The following is a 16,353-nucleotide window of genomic DNA, read 5'->3' as shown; positions in this document are numbered from 1 at the left end:
AAAATTATTTCAGCTAACTTCATACAGAGAAACAACTTATTTCCTTTGTCTCATATTGCTAAGCAGGTGTGTTCCAGAATGCTCAATCGGAACACACTGTCTCTGTAATCATGACGTGCTTAACATTTAGATTTCTATTGTCGCAAAGAAAACAAAAGCGATCTCACAGTCCGTCTGGTTAATGAGTCAGCTCGAGATCTGTGTGTGAACATGAGAGATCACGTTAATTACTGGAAAGGGATAGTTCAGTATTTTGCATAGTTAGTGTGTTACCTTATGGAGATGGCCATCAGTCTCTCTCACACACACACACACACACACACACACACACACACACACACACACACACACACACACACACACACACACACACACACACACACACACACACACACACACACACACACACACACACACACACACACACACACACACACACACACACACACACACACACACACACACACACACACACACACACACACACAAACACACACACACACACACACACAGACACACACACACAGTTCTTCTGCATAGTTAGTGTCTTGCCTTATGGAGATGGTGATCAGTCACTATATGGAGTTTGGGGGAGACGTCGCTGTAGCAAGTCAGCATTGTAAAGGGGGCCAGAAGAAAAAAGTTTTTTTTTTTCCCCACAAATGCTTACCTCGAAAAATAAATATCCTTTCAATTGTACATGTAATTTTTTCACTGCTGATTTGCTGAACGAATTGGAGTAGTAATACATGGCCGAACAACGCTTGAAAGAAAATGCAAAAATAAAAGGGTGTCTATAGTAAATTGCTTCAGTCCACAAATAGGCAGTGAAACAATCCTATATTTAACATGTAAGCATAAGGTAAGCATTTATTTTATTAGTGAGGCAAAAAAGTTTTACTTCTCATATCTAATACAACCCTAGCACTTCAAAAATACTAAACTATCCCTTTGAGGATGTGAGCACACCTGTGGATATGTAGATGAGCTGGGAAAACAGGTCTGTGTGTGTGTGTGTGTGTGTGTGTGTGTGTGTGTGTGTGTGTGTGTGTGTGTGTGTGTGTGTGTGTGTGTGTGTGTGTGTGTGTGTGTGTGTGTGTGTGTGTGTGTGTGTGTGTGTGTGTGTGTGTGTGCATCATCTCTTAGTTAGGATAATTATTGTTTTACGCATGTTGCAGACAATGAGCCACTTATCTCTGAATTACCAGGCGTGGCCCCACATCACCTTTTGTCAAAGGTCAACAGTACATGAGTTTAATTGTTTCTGGAGTTTGTACATTTAATCTAGGTGACCTTGTGTTTCTCGGATTTTCAATTATTCTTCACAACACAAAGGTTTATTAATCCTGTGGTATTGTACATATTTAAATTGGTATTTCCGTGATCACTTACGTTTTTAATTTGCTGTTTTAAACCATAACAATATAGCTGAAAGAAATATGGGTTATAAAAAAAGATATATTTAAAACAAAACTACACTAAAACATATGCTTTTAATGTATTTCGGTATAATATTATGGGCAGTTGTGGGTTTTTTCGTCCCATTTTTAATGTGCCTAATAGCGTATAGTTTTTAAAAGTCACATCAAGTAAACTTCCTGGACGTTTCTTCTGCTGAGAAAATTACAATTTCCAAAAGAAATACATTTTCAAAAAGAGAATAAAACTATTGTTGATTATAAACTAATAATTGACGGTTTTAAGCAGCTAATTGGGTCAAATAAAACCTTCTCTGTTGAACTACTTTCATGAGAAACATGTAGTTATGCAATACTGGGTGTTACTGTGGATTTCTTATTCTCATTGATTTTTCTTTTCTTATTTTTTTTTTGCTGTAGCACTTTGAGATTCTACTAATATAAAGTGCATTACAAATCAAATGTATTATTATTATTATTATTATTATTATTATTATTATTAATGTACCGTTGATATTATACGTCAATTACGTCCCACAAACAATGATTGTCCAGATTAGTGGGTCTTCAGAGGTAATAGCACAACACAGCATATTTTTATTCATTAGTCATTATTAAAACTCATTCACACAAAGACGTCTGATAGTGAATCAGTTGATGAGTGAATGTCGTGAGAAGAAAGCTTCCAGGTTCGTGTGACACGGAGGCTTCTTTGTTATTTTAATTAAAAAAAATAATAATTTGTTTCCTGTTTAGTTCCCTGGAAGAAAGGTATAATTATTATAATAATAGACTACCACCGAAACTAACAATAGGAAAAAAAATCTAGCCTATCCTCTGTATTATTGCTGCTTGTTTGTCACATAACAACCCCTCTGATTGTTTATTTTATCCTAAAAAAGCGCAATCAAATAATGTAAGAGCTTTCTCAGTGAAATGTAAGGCCTTATTTTGAGAGTAAAATATGATCTTTTGATGCTTTCTAAGACCCTGCTGGTACCCTGTTTAAATGATACCAGAAGAGCTCAAAACATATTTTTTCTTGTTTTTACATTTTATTCATACCATCCAGAGTCACACATTTGTAAATGCATTCCAATCTGTGCAGCATGACCCACATTCTACTGTATATTTCTCATGATCTGCCAAGGCCCTTACAAAGAGTCACACACCATTTATGGAACGTATTGCGCCCTCTTGTGGCCAGGTTCGGTAATGACAGATAAATTCACCGTAGTTGGTTTCCACTTGAAGTTCATCAATGTTAAATTAAAAACAGGCCATTCGATCATTTCCTGAAATATATCATTTTAGTTTGTGTCTTTAATTACAGAATTGGTGGACACTGAAGCACTTAAAGCTGGGGTATATGATTTCTGATTGGTCAACGTTAACATGAGCTGACACTTTGACCAATCAGAGCGAGGCTTCGATTCTCTGTCCATTCACTTTGGCACGACTTTGTTGGTGTAGAGCGTGTCAGGGAGGGACCATAGGGGAGGCACCAAAGAGAACAAGTGGAGCGGTTGAGGTATTTGGATTCGAATCTCTATCCCAACTGCTATTTTCTCCCCAAATCCTCCACCCCACCTTTAAAGGTGGAGTCAGCGATTTTGGAGAAAACTCAGTGAATATCTCCACGATCCAATAACTGTCTGTAAAAAAAAATCCAGTGTTGTTAGTACACGGCCTGGGCTCTGTAAACTGGCATGTTGCTAGCTATAGTGTTCCCCTTTTTTGTTAACATACCCTTTGTTACCATACAAGTTTACAGAGCCTAGGCTGTGTATTAACACTATCTTTTTTTCCAGTGCACACATTACAGACAGGTAGGCGGATTGTGAGGAGGTATTCACTGTTTTTGACAAAGAGTGATTTTGTCAAAAAGCGTTCTCCAGAATCACTGACTCCACCTTTAAAAACGGGATGATCATGACAGCTGTCACTATGTTGACAGCAGTCTTTTCCATCCATCCTTACTGTGACAGATATAAGATAAAGTGTAAAAGGCTCAAACAAAGATTCCTTTTATAAAGATTTGAATCATTTCACAACATTTACTTTTTATTTAGTGGAATGTAAAAATAGCAACATTCAATATCTCCAGATGAAGCTGAGCAGGTCACTGTCGAGCCCAACTCTGAAACGTAGCAGTAAGGACCACAGCCACTTTCCAAATGATAAAACAATTTTAAAAAAAAACGTTTTACAGCAAGAAAATGAATGGTCGAGCCAGTGAAAATCTCCTCACTATCAGCTACCTCTCTCTACTGTGTGTGCGCGCGGACAAAACAAATCCAGTGTTCATACACAGCCTAGGCCTCTGTTAACTGGTATTACAACAAAATAATGTAGACAAAGTGGGTGCACCGTAGCTAGCAACATGTCCGTTTACAGAGCCTCGGCTGTGTATTAACTTTTTTTTGTTGTGTGTGTACAGACAGGTAGCAGATCGTGAGGAGATATTCACTGATTTTTACAAAAAAAAAATATTTTCGACAACAAGCGTTCTCCAGAATCGCTGACTCCACCTTTAATCTACTTAAGAGACATTTTCGGAGGGGAACCGGCCGTCAGTTTAAGCTGAATGATCCATGTAGGGAAAGCAGTGTGATCGAATAATGGGGCCCTTCAATAAACAACACAGCACTCCCAAGAAAAAACGTCACAGTCAAGTTATTGTTCCTCAGTTTCTCTTGCCAAAACAGATTCGGAAGAAACGGAAAAAGAAAGGAAATTTAGGAATGCGACTGTGAGTGAAGTGCTAAGAAAAATACACAAGACAACAACAAAAAATCATCCATCCGAATCGCCATCAGTAGGTGCTGTTCGTCCCAAAACATGATTAAAAGGTGGAGTCAGTGATTCTGGAGAGCGCCTGTTGTTTAAAAAAAAATCACTTTGTCAAAATTGAAAGGATAAAGATAAAACAAAAGCCATGAATAAAAATTACTTCAGATTTTATTTTACAGAAATAATTCAGTAATATTCAACTCTTCATTTAATGAACGCACTGTTTGTCAAAATCAGTGAACACATCTCCTCTTGATCCGCTACCTGTCCCTCCTGTGTGTGTGTGTGTGTGCTGACAGAAAAAAGTGTTAATACACAGCCTTGGCTCTGTGGACAGGCATTTTGCTAGCTACGATGGGCCTCCTTTGTTTACATACCTGCTTACAGAGCCTAGAATCTGTATTAACACCTGTTTTTTTTTTCAGCGTACACACAGTACGGACAGTTAGTTAATTGTTCAGATATTCACTGATTCTGACAACAAGCATTTTACAGAATCACTGACTCCACCTTTGATTAAAAAAAAAAAAAAAAAACACCCAAAAAAAAAAAGAAATCCACTTTTTTCAAACTGTTTTTGACCCTTGTCCCACACCGTCCGTCCGTCTGTCCATCCGTCTCGATGTGAAAAAGAGATTTATTTATTCATTCATTCATCCATCTATTCTTTTCACTCGTACTCTGCGATCAACACCATCATCCACACTCCGACCAACATGGCAGCGATCTCCATGAAGGACTGTCCCAAACTGGACCGTCCCGCCAGCAGCTCCGGCAGCACAGTAACCGTGGCGATGTAAACGAACCCGCCCGCTGTGAACGGAAGGATCCAGGCGGTTGCCGCGGCGCCCACTCCCTCGGCCAATAGGGAGCAACATGTGCCGGCCAGAGCGCCCAGTGCCGTCAGCAGCTGTAGACACATGGCCTGATGGGAAGAACGGGGATAGGTCAGATATTTGTGTTAATACAACAGTAACACATTGCACGTATTACACCTAATGCTGGTTGCTAGAGAGCTATTAAAGGAATACTTCACCCATACGGAAACAGCATTCTATCATTATAAAATCACTATTATAATTTAATGAATTAGGTTTTTCTTCCCTCAGTCTTCCCTCTGCCTAGCTGTCCTGTTAATCCCAACCCTACATTTTCACTAGTGTGATGTCACACTAGTAAAATGTAGGGTTAGAAAGTAAGACCATAAAACACTCTATTTGCCTTTTCTCAGGCTAGGATGAACCGATTTCAAAAAAGTTTGCACATTTATACTACATAGGATCTCAGACACGATCTTCAATACAGCTTCATATTCCCACCGGTGAAGTAGGTCTTTCAAGCGTACCTTCTTTTTGGTGCATCCCGACTGCACTAGGATGGCAAAGTCTCCGATCTCGTGCGGGACCTCGTGCAGTAGAATGGTGATGGTCGTTACCGTGCCGACAGCCGGACCAACCAGGAAGGAGGCTCCGATGGCCAGGCCGTCAGTGAAGTTATGTGTGAAGTCAGCGGCCAGGTTCAGGTACGCAGACACCTTGATGTCTGGGTTTAAGGGATAAGAATTGAGGATAAATTGAGTTAAAGGAATACTTCACCCTTATGGAACCGGCGTTCTATCATTATAAAATCACTATTATAATATAATGAATGAGGTTTTTCTTCCCTCAGTCTTCCCTTGGCCCAGCTGTCCTGTTAATCCTAACCCTTACTGTGATGTCACAAAAAGAAAACTGTAGGGTTAGACAGTGAGACCATGAAACACTCTTTCTGCCTTTTCTCAGGCTATGATGAACCGATTACTAAAATGTTTGCACATTTGTACTAAATAGGATCTCAGAGTTCAATACACCTTCATATTCCCACCGGTGAAGTAGGTATTTAAGTTTAGTCATTTGTACAAGGCACATTGAAATTTGTCTTTTTCCCATATTCCCCTCTCAAGTTTTAACACTTCGGAGGGGGTCAGAGCGCAGGGTCAGCCGTAGTACAATGGTTTCACGGTATTGTGATTTCAGTTTTCAAATTTAGAATTTATTTTTGAAATGTCTGGGTTAAATTTTTATTTATTTTATTTTTTTTTTTTAACATAAAATATTCCGAACATTGATATAGTTGTATGATAACATAATGCAATAAATAATAGTGTTATTGTGTTTTTAAGTTCTTAATATCTAATGTTCAGTGAATGTGACCACACTGCACATGTAATAACAGGCCAACAGAGGGAGCTGTTGAGTCTTTCACCTGTTTTCTCCTCCGTCTTGGCCCTTTCAAGTCAAGCCAAACTAACCCTGCATTCCAAATCACATACTTTTTCTGTTTACTACACTACATACTAAAGTACAGAAGAGTTTTAGGGCCACAGGAGAGAAAAGAAAATCAGATAAGGAAGATTTTTTTTTTAATTATGTCAAGAAATGTCAAGAATAAAGACGAATACTCCAAAATGCTATTGGAGTTAGTGGGGCATTTATGTATTTTCAGCATACTACAATTGACGTGCATGTATTGGGAGATCCTAAATCGTTTTCTTGCATACTGAATATTAGGGAAGTATGGGGATTGGAACGCAGGGTTTGTCAATTCTTAAAATATGCAGGCATACATAAGGATCGTAATGGCGGTTGTCTCTGACCCACGGTGCAATAGGAATGAAAATAATAATAATAAAATAAAGTAGAATAAGATAAAGATAAACAATATTTACATAAAATAAATTTGAAATACTAAATAATGCAAAAAGGGTAAAAAATAAAACGGTATATATAAAATAGAATAGAAAGTAAAAAGCAGATCACTTAAAGCTGGGGTATGTGATTCCTGATTGGTCAAAGTTAACATGAGCTGTACACTTTGACCAATCAGAGCGAGGCTTCGATTCTCTGTTCTTATTGGCTGTTGGGACTGTCCATTTACTTTGGCACGACTTTGTTGGTGTAGAGCGTGTCAGGGAGGGACCATTGGGGAGGGACCAAAGAGAACAAGTGGAGCGGTTGAGGTATTTGGATTCGAATCTCTATCCCAACTGCCATTTTCTCCCCAAATCCTCCACCCCAGCTTTCAATTGAAATGTGCAATGTAATGAACGAATGAACAATATTGACCACCACACTGCACATGTAATAACTGGCCAGCAGACGGAGCTGTCGAGTCTTTCACCTTTTTTCTCCTCCGTCTTCGGCTCTTTCACCTCTGTCTTCTTCGTCTCCTTTTCGTCCTTTTCTTCCTCTCCATCGCTGTCCTTCGCTTTGGGAGCAGCTGGAAATGTTACACAACGTTCAAATTAGCACCAAACCTCAGATCAGCTATTATTTCTGTTAAAAAACTTGTATTTTAAGATTGTTAACATTTCTGTTTAGTGCCATAGAAAAATAAGGGATACATTAGTTGACTGTTAGTTCATGCTTAGTTTAAAGGTGTCAGCGATTCAGGAGAATGTTTGTTAAAAAAAAATCACTTTGTCAAAATCAGTAATTATCTAGTAACGATTTACTAGCTGTCCGTACTAAAAAAAAATCAAGTGTTAATAAAACAGCCTAGACTCTGTAAACTGGTATGTAAACAAAGTGGGCATGAATCACTTACCCCACCTGTAATGCTTAATGAACATTACTAACCGTTAATAACAATAACTAAAAAATAATGTACCCTTAATGTGAAGTGTTATCAAACTCTGATTGTATTGTTTGTATTTTATTTTTATTTTTATTTTATTTCAATGCACATTCTGTATGAGTGTGTGACAAATGAAGCCTCTTGAATCTATTTACATTATGAGTGTTGGCTACAGAGGCTGGTCCATGTTAAAGTTCACTTTCTCTCCTTTGGCAAACACACTGAACAAATAAAACTAATTATGACACGATGGCACTGACACATGTTGTGTTCTGATTGGTCAATCACAGCCTAGGCTCTGTGAAAATAAGGGCATGTTGCTAGCTATGGTGGCCCCCTTTGCTTACATACCATTTGTATGAATACCTGTTTACAGAGCCTAGGCTGTGTATTAACACCAGATATTTTTTTTTCCAGTGTAGGTGTTTTTTTTTTGGTAAGGAGATATTCACAGATTTTTACATAAATGGATTTTGACAACAAGCGTTCTCCAGAATCGCTGCCTCCAACTTGAATTTCAGGGGTAATAAAATATATTTTATGAATGAAAAATGTAATGTTCAGAAAAGCATACCCTGCGTTCCAAATCGTATACTTTTTGCTATTTAGTATGTACTACATCTAACCGAGATTTTTAGTGTCGAAAACAGCATGATATTTGGGCGATTATGACCCACAATCCAGTGCACACCGGAAGTGACGTCACTTCGACAGAGCCTCCATATGAAAACAACCGGGGATGCGACGGATATAAAAGCAAGAGGCAAGATCAAGGCGCAATGTTATGATGAAATAAATAAGTAAAAGTATGTCCCAATTGTAGCATACTGCATCCTAACTAGATTGTTTTTATGGTCAGATTTATGTAGAATAGAAACAAGAAAGAGTATGAGATTTGGACCGCAGGGAGAGTTTCGATTGGCCTACCGTGTGAGTGTGAGTGCGAGTGTCCTCCCTTCAGCAGACGCACAAACTTCTCTACGACCAAGAAAGCGATGATCCCACCCAGGACCCACAGACCTACTGACATCATGTGACCGTGGGCCGCTCCTGGACAGACAGACACAGACAGACAGACAGACAGGAACATTAAAGCTTTTTTTTATTTTTTGCCAGTGGCTTTTTGGGCCCCTGGAAAATATGTTTTAATTTCATTTGATCAACTGTTGAAAAATAACTTGAATCGTATAGACTCACATTAATACACTTACATAAGGTAACATTAGTTTTGTGAAGTGTTTGTATACTATTCCTACAAAAGGGCAATCAAAAAATGTAAGAAGTGAAATTCAATACTCTTAAGGCCTTATTTTGAGAATATAAATTCAATGCTTTTTTAGAAATGATACTGGTACCCTGATTACACCACATATACAGTAGACATCTTGTTTTTTGTGTAAACCAACTGGCTACACACACTGAGACAGAAAGGGAAGGACAGCACCGTACCATGGGAGTGTCCATGGTCTCCTGAATCTTCTGCTGCGTGGGAGTGTCCGTGGTCCTCCTCATGGTGAGAGTGGGGCGCTGCGCAGAATAAAAACAATACAGACATTAAATTCCAAGTCTTTTTCATTCGTGCATTTTTGTCGGTAGTTCACTTAAAATAATGGTGGACTCATAGAGCCCAGTCTAAGGTTTCAAGCCAGAAGGACTTTGTCAGTGCTTTTTAAAAACACGGAGTAAAAGTGAGAGTAGCTGAGTAGCGCAAGGAGATATTCACTGATTTTGACGAATAGTGATTTTATGCTCTTAAAGACATAAGTGTATTTTTTTCACATGCTGGGTTTGAATATGAGTTTAAATGTATTTATTTATCTATTCTTTTTATTGTATTTATTATTTATTTTGTTGTTTGTTTGATTGTTTGTTTGTGGTTTGTGTCCTTGTCATAATGGTGCAGTTGTTTGTTTGTGTGTGAAGAAAAAAAGCCAAAACATCAATAAATATAATTGAGTGAAAAAAGAAGTGATTTTGTCAACCAGAAAAGTTCACCCCCCCCCCCCTCCCCCACTGTGTCACTACGTCAAGTCAAGCCAACTTTATTTATATAGCACATTCATAACAGACTAAAATGCTGTACAGTAAAATACATTACATTCAAAACATCATAAAGACACGTAAAAGCAAAAATAAAAATTAAATTAAAACATAAAACAATAGTAAAAGTTCCACCGTGTCACTACATACCCAGGGCGTGAGGTATAAGGTGCAGGAAGGCATCTCCCAGGAGTCCCCCCGAGGCAAAGCTGAGCAGCACCTTGAGTGAGTGAGTAAATATAATGTATTTAATATATAGCGCTTTTCACAGACAGGGTCACAAAGTGCTTTAAAATATGCGTAGAAAATAAAAGCATAGTAAAAAACACATCTAAGAATAAAATAAATTAAAAAAAATGTAATAAAATAAAAAATATAATAAAAAAAACTGATAAAATTCTAAGAATCGTCTAAGAATTAAAATCAAAATTAATAATAAAAAAAACACATTGATTAAAATTAGCACAACAGAGAACAGACAGAAGTTTTGCACCTTGAGCAGGTTCTGATGGCCGTCGCTGTTGGACTGAACCGGGATGAGGAACAAGATGAGGAATGGAGCCGCGCTGATCAACAGGGTCGCGCCGATCGCCTAAAATAAAAATGTAAATCAAATCAGTTTTATATGTATAGAGCCCAATATCACAAATAGACCTTTTGCCTCAGTGGGCTTCACATTCCATACAGTATGACATCCTCTGCCCTTATCTATCTATCTATCTATCTATCTATCTATCTATCTATCTATCTATCTATCTATCTATCCTGCATACTACAGCTGACCATAAAAATTATCTAGTTAGCATGCAGTAGGCATACACTTGGGACATACTTTTACTTATTTATTTCATCATAACATGGCGCCTTGATCTTGCCTCTTGCTCTTATATCAGTCACATTCCCGTTTGTTTTCATAGGGAGGCTCCATCGATGTGACGTCACTTCCGGTGCGCACTGGATTATGGGTCACTAAAAGTCGCGGCCCGATGTAGTAGACATCCGGTGCATTTCTAGCCATACTAAACCTGACCACAAGAATCGGGACATCCTAAATCTTTTTTTTTTCTACCATACTAAACAGTAGAAAGTATGGGGGGGGATTGGAACGCAGGGATAGTTCCCCATTCAAACCCCCCAATAAAAAAATACCTGCGTCCAGAGCTCCACCACGGTTCTCTTCACTTTCTCCGCTGCGTGCGAGTCTTTCTGCAAGCGAGCAACTTCCTCATGATGATCGGGAGTGTGTCCATGTTCGTGGGCGTGTCCATGTTCGTGAGCGTGTCCATGTTCGTGGGCGTGTCCATGTTTGTGGGCGTGTCCATGGTCGTGAGCGTGCCCGTGGTCGTGAGCGTGCCCGTGGTCGTGCCCGTGGTCGTGAGCGTGCCCGTGATGGTCGTGAGCGTGCCCGTGCTGATCCTCTACGTTTGCCTCTGCGCTCCACTTGCTCGCTCCGTGGAACATCTTCACGTCCTCGTCGCCATGGGAGTGACCGTGGTGATGGTTGCCGTGGCCGTGGCCGTGTCCATGTCCGTGGTCGTGGTCGCCGTGGGAATGACTGTGAGCGGCGGTTGGCACGGAGACCAAGAGGAGAATCGCTGCAGATGTCGCGACCAGCGTCAACGCCAGCAGACGAACAGCGGCCATTTTGGATTGTCCCCTTTTGATCAAGAGAAAAAGTGAAAAACAATCAATGAATCAATCAATCAATCAGCTTTATTCAAGAGACTGGAGGTCTATTTAAAAGACATACAACATACACGAAAAGAAGACAAGACGTAGAATTAATGTAAACTAAAAAACTTTTAAACTATAAAATTAAATTAAATAAATAATATAAACGTAAAGGATGTTATATGATTAAAGGGTGCAGTCCGTGATTCTGGAGAACGCTTGTTGTCAAAATCACTTTCACTTTGTCAAAATCAGTGAATATCTCCTCATGATCTGCAACCTGCCTGTACTGTGTGGGCTGTGTATACAATCTGACACAGCCTAGGCTCTGTAAACGGGCACGTCGCTACGTGTCATGAGCGCCGCGTTGATAACATATCCTTTTGTTTACACACCAGTGAATCTGTAACAGTGAAAATGACTAATACAGGATTATCTTATTTTATCTCATTTGACTTATCACTATGGAAACGAGCTGAATAAGAATGCTGCTCCGATCGGACTTACTTCAAAGCTTTCTCCAACATGGTAAACATTGGAAAACAAACCGTATTTGGGTGGTTTGTTGTGCTACACTCACGGAATAATAATAGATGGCTGTCATATCGTCAAATATGCTTTTGAATTAACACCAAACACTGTATATATGCAATCAAATGTGATCATATAACCACCCAATCTGAATCGGATACCATAGCATAATTTTTTCAGTGAGATACCACCTGCATGTAGGGATAAATCCATTCATATCTATTCAACAGAGCAGCTGGTTTGCATTAATACAGCCTTTGCCAACATTGCAGATATTCCAATAGCACTGTCTGGCACTTCGCCAATGCAGTGACTTGACTTGAAAACTGGACTTTCCTATTCAAACATAACTGCATGAAATCGTAGTTTGAATCGTATTATGTTGCAAAGTTAATGAAAAAGAAAGTATGCTGCGTTAGACAGTATTGGCTGCCTTGCCCTGATGTAATAGTACGTAGGCCTACACACCTTACATTAGTAGCATTTAACGATATCTACTGTATTGATGTTATAACAATAGGTTATAATACCAGTCACTCATTTTGGGGTTGATGTGGCCAGCAGCTATTTCCTTGCGATTGTAGTTAATTCGCTGGTGGCTTGACGATGCAGACGTGAGGGCAAAGCGGATAATCTTCACAGTAAACAGTAAAAGCTCAAGCACAATGACCAGTGATCCCAGTTTTCTCCTAAGTTGTAAAGAAAGCCTGTTAGCTTCCAAGCTAGCTACCAACTTGCTAACATGTTGCTGCAGCAGGAGCGAGATTTAGAACTGCGATGCACAATGAAAAACGAGAAGTTGATTCTTACCGAGATGTGTCGGGTGTCAGAGTATGTATTGCCGCTGAATAACTCTCAGTCCAGTACGCAATATGTTGTGTAAACTGCTAATATTTCAGCCTACGTTGATGCTGCTGGTAAGACGTGGCATTAGCTCAACTATCAAAATCTCGCGAGAACTCCTTCCAGTTCAAAATTGCCTCCCTCAGGTTAAAAGTTATCTTTCATGTTTCAGTGTTATGTGAACGTTTTTTTTTTTGTTTTTGTTTTTTATCAATCATTCTTAAAAACGTGCCCATTCATTAATGCCGGAAAAGTGGGATTTTGTGATGCTGAAATTTAGAACAAACCAATAGGGACATTGGGGTCTCAGTTGAAATCTCGCGAGATGAATCAAGTATTTTGCCTCCTCACTTTTGGCTGGCTGAAACAGCATCCTGATGAGAACAGGATGTAGTAGGTGTGTATGTTTTTTTTACAGAACCACAACTCCCAAAATCCAAATATTAATGAATCAATAAATAAATGTACATGGCTTTAAAATCAATAATATTGCTAATTTCTTGGCATTTACTACAATATGTTAATCCACCTTAAAAAATAAAAAATAAAAAGGTCTATATTGCTTTTAATCAACTGTTTGTGTTTTTTCATAAATAACTTAAATAACAAACTAAATTACCCAGTGACGTCATGTAAAGTAAGTGGCATTTAAATGGTTAAAATCATTCAAATTAAGAGTTATCTTTTTGAGGACTGTAGTTGAAAAATAAATGTAGGCCTACAAACTTTATTTTTTAATATATTCATATAATTTTTATATTCACAGCAATCCTAAGGGACCATAAATGTGACGAAGGAGGCTGAGTGTGATTCTTTAAACAGATGCACTGAAGATTAAGTGCACAAATACATCAAAGGCCCATAAATATATCATACATGCTTTGCTTAAATGGTGTAACCAAATCATGGGACATACATTTACTTATTGGTTAGAAGAAGAACACATATGCAATATAACAAACAAAAGGCATTTGAAAACAGCTTGCTTTTTTCATCTATGAGGAAGATAGGTTTTAATCCAAACTAAAAACTGGTCAAGCAGGTTTATTTTATTTTTTATTTTTTTAACCGGGAAATGCTGAGAAGTAGAATGCCCCATTTGGCTATGATTTTGTTGTTGTCTTTGTAACAGTGCACAAACGGAAACTTACTGAGGTCTGAATGATCCAGACCAAATCTAATAGTAAAAATCAATGTCTGGCAAAATACTGCTGTGCTGCATACATTATTTCCTTTTGTAAAGGTTTCTGTATTCTCTGATTCTAATAAGTGCTTATAATATTAATCTATTATCATTATTGGCTGTTTGGCTGATGAATTGCTTCTTGTCTAATGTGTTACAGTGTGTCACATGGGCTGATGTCTTTTGGACTTAAGCAGCAGACGAGCACAGGCAAAGAGCTTTAGTGAAAGCAGGCAGGAAACAGGTAACAACATACTCAACAGTTCACTGAACCGGAAAATGTATCAAGACTCTGTTATTCCAGAAAGAAAACTTGCTCCAAAAATAATAATATTTGCGCAGTTTACCTGAATTTGCTTCAGTCATAGTCAATGCCTTGTTAAGCAGTAGGCAAAGGTGGTACAAGCACTTTGTTACTGCACTTATTAAGGACATTTTTCATGTATCTGTACTTAAGTAGATTTACTTCCAGGGGGCGGGTACTACCTTCATTTGTGTTGATTTTTATTTATTTTTTTGGCAAAATGGGGAATTTTGTTGCCAGTGATAACAGTGTAGTGGTCTTTGTAATTTTCATCAAAGCCATCTTCATTTCAATCACATGCATGCTGAGTCTGCGTTCGGGTCATGTCTCTGTGCCAACCGCAATCTTGATAAAATGCAGCACTACTGCATTTTTGTCTTTTTTTACTTTAACTTGAGTAAACTCCCTCCACCACTGGCTGCATAACCAGGAAGCATCATTGGACTTTCTCACTCTTAAACTTGATTCTTCCGTCTCAACAAGATGAAGGAACTTATGATACTGCTTCTCCTCTGTCACGTTGCGTCTGCAGGTAAAGATCACAAAACATGCTAAAATCAAGACATTCATGTTTTTCTATTGTCTAATTAGCTTTATTGGCATGATATATGCAGTATACATGTGCTGTTGTTTTTTGTATCTATCCAAAAATCCTGTCAGGTGAAGTGAAATAACCGCATAGGCTAAAGATCGTGTAGATGTTTATAACTTGTGGTTACATTACATCAGAATGATATTAAACAAATTCATGTACACTAAAATTCTGGGAATATTTTCTGCTGCAAGTGAACAAGTGCTGCTGTGTGATCAAGTGAGTTAAAATAACATGAATACTATTGAAAGGTGTGCACTTTCCTTCCTACCATTTAAAAATGTATTGACAATGGACCAGATATTAATCTTTAACAAAAACATCAATTTACAACGGAACTAATAGGCATAGATTGGATTATATTTTATTCTTCCAGTTGATCGAATATATTTTGTGTTAAGGAAAATGACAACTAGGGCCTTGTCAAACTAAATGATACAAATTAATACAAATATTAATTATCAACATAGATTGCATCAAGCTTTAATGGGTATATTGAAAGGCGCTATATATAAAACTAAGATTTTATTTTTATTATTATTATTATTATTATTATTATTATTATTATTATTATTATTATTATTATTATTATTATTATTATTATTATTATAAATCCTGTCTTTTTCCAACAGTGAAACACTCGATGAAATTTTACGTTATGGTATCTTCCGGGGTCCCTAACCTCCCAGATTATGTGATAGACGGCTATGCCCAGGAAATGCTTATGAATCACTATGACAGCATCACTAGAACCATACAACCCAAACAAGACTACGTAAGAAAATTCATGGAGGAGGACACGAAATTGTGGGAAAGCACATTGCAGAGCCTCATCTACCATGAATTGATCTTCAAAGCTGAAAGTGAAAGTTTGAAGCAGCGCTTGAACCAAACGGCAGGTATGTTCGATATGTGAACAAGTCTTCTGGTAAACAAATCCAAATGTGTGAGATGCAGACTTCACTACAAAACTGACTGGCTGCATTTGAATGAGAAGTAATTATTTACTATTTATTAATTTAAAAAATGATTGATGATGATTTCATTATTTAACATTCATGGTAGCATTAACAACGATGAAACAACAAATACCATCACTGTATAACAATACAAAATATTTGTTTAACCATTGCAACATAGCCTAACCATAAAATAAATATGGGTCTTATCAGACTGTGCTGGGTTCTCACTCCAGGCTCTTACTCTCTTCCAGATGTTCACATCATCCAAAATAATTTCGGGTGTGAATGGGATGATGAGGATGAAGAGGTGGAGAGTTATAATCTGTATGGTTATAACGGAGAAGACATAATCGCATTTGACCTGCAGACGGAGACATGGATCGCTTCAAAACCACAGACCA

The 16,353-nt window shown here is 38.1% G+C and overlaps 2 protein-coding genes across 2 annotated transcripts in view; one reads left to right on the top strand and one right to left on the bottom strand.

The window, feature by feature from the left end:
• Nucleotides 1-3,851: 3,851 nt before the first annotated feature.
• Nucleotides 3,852-13,009, bottom strand: slc39a7 (solute carrier family 39 member 7). Its single transcript, XM_080045674.1, has 9 exons — nucleotides 12,879-13,009; nucleotides 11,016-11,523; nucleotides 10,360-10,458; nucleotides 10,017-10,086; nucleotides 9,276-9,353; nucleotides 8,754-8,876; nucleotides 7,371-7,469; nucleotides 5,557-5,753; nucleotides 3,852-5,136 (listed from the first exon to the last, which is right to left on the bottom strand). Exons 2-9 carry the CDS (start codon nucleotides 11,508-11,510, stop codon nucleotides 4,882-4,884), a joined length of 1,416 nt encoding a protein of 471 aa, XP_079901800.1. The 5' UTR covers nucleotides 11,511-11,523; nucleotides 12,879-13,009; the 3' UTR covers nucleotides 3,852-4,881.
• A 2,639-nt stretch (nucleotides 13,010-15,648) lies between these two features.
• Nucleotides 15,649-16,353, top strand: part of LOC307264128 (major histocompatibility complex class I-related gene protein-like) — a gene marked incomplete at both ends in the record, with an annotated part of 4,711 nt that continues 4,006 nt past the window's right edge. The window contains 2 exons of the mRNA XM_080045400.1: nucleotides 15,649-15,889; nucleotides 16,204-16,353. The exon at nucleotides 16,204-16,353 is cut by the window's right edge and continues 129 nt beyond it. Coding sequence (XP_079901526.1) covers nucleotides 15,649-15,889; nucleotides 16,204-16,353 — 391 coding nt within the window. The remainder of the gene's footprint in view (nucleotides 15,890-16,203) is intronic.

This window comes from Ammodytes marinus (genome assembly GCF_949987685.1).
Source record: "Ammodytes marinus genome assembly, chromosome: 17".
Classification (NCBI taxonomy): Eukaryota; Metazoa; Chordata; class Actinopteri; order Uranoscopiformes; family Ammodytidae; genus Ammodytes; species Ammodytes marinus.
This window is presented reverse-complemented; position numbering and strand designations above follow the sequence as displayed.

Bases quoted from the DNA above. Each gene is read 5' to 3' on its own strand.
- slc39a7 (XM_080045674.1), bottom strand. From the start codon at position 11,510: ATGGCCGCTGTTCGTCTGCTGGCGTTGACGCTGGTCGCGACATCTGCA. The intron at 9,354-10,016 runs GTATGTAGTGAC...TATTCTGCGCAG, and splicing joins CCTTATACCTCACGCCCTGG to CGCCCCACTCTCACCATGAG. The intron at 5,754-7,370 runs GTGAAAGACTCG...CCTTAAACCCAG, and splicing joins GAAGACGGAGGAGAAAAAAG to ACATCAAGGTGTCTGCGTAC.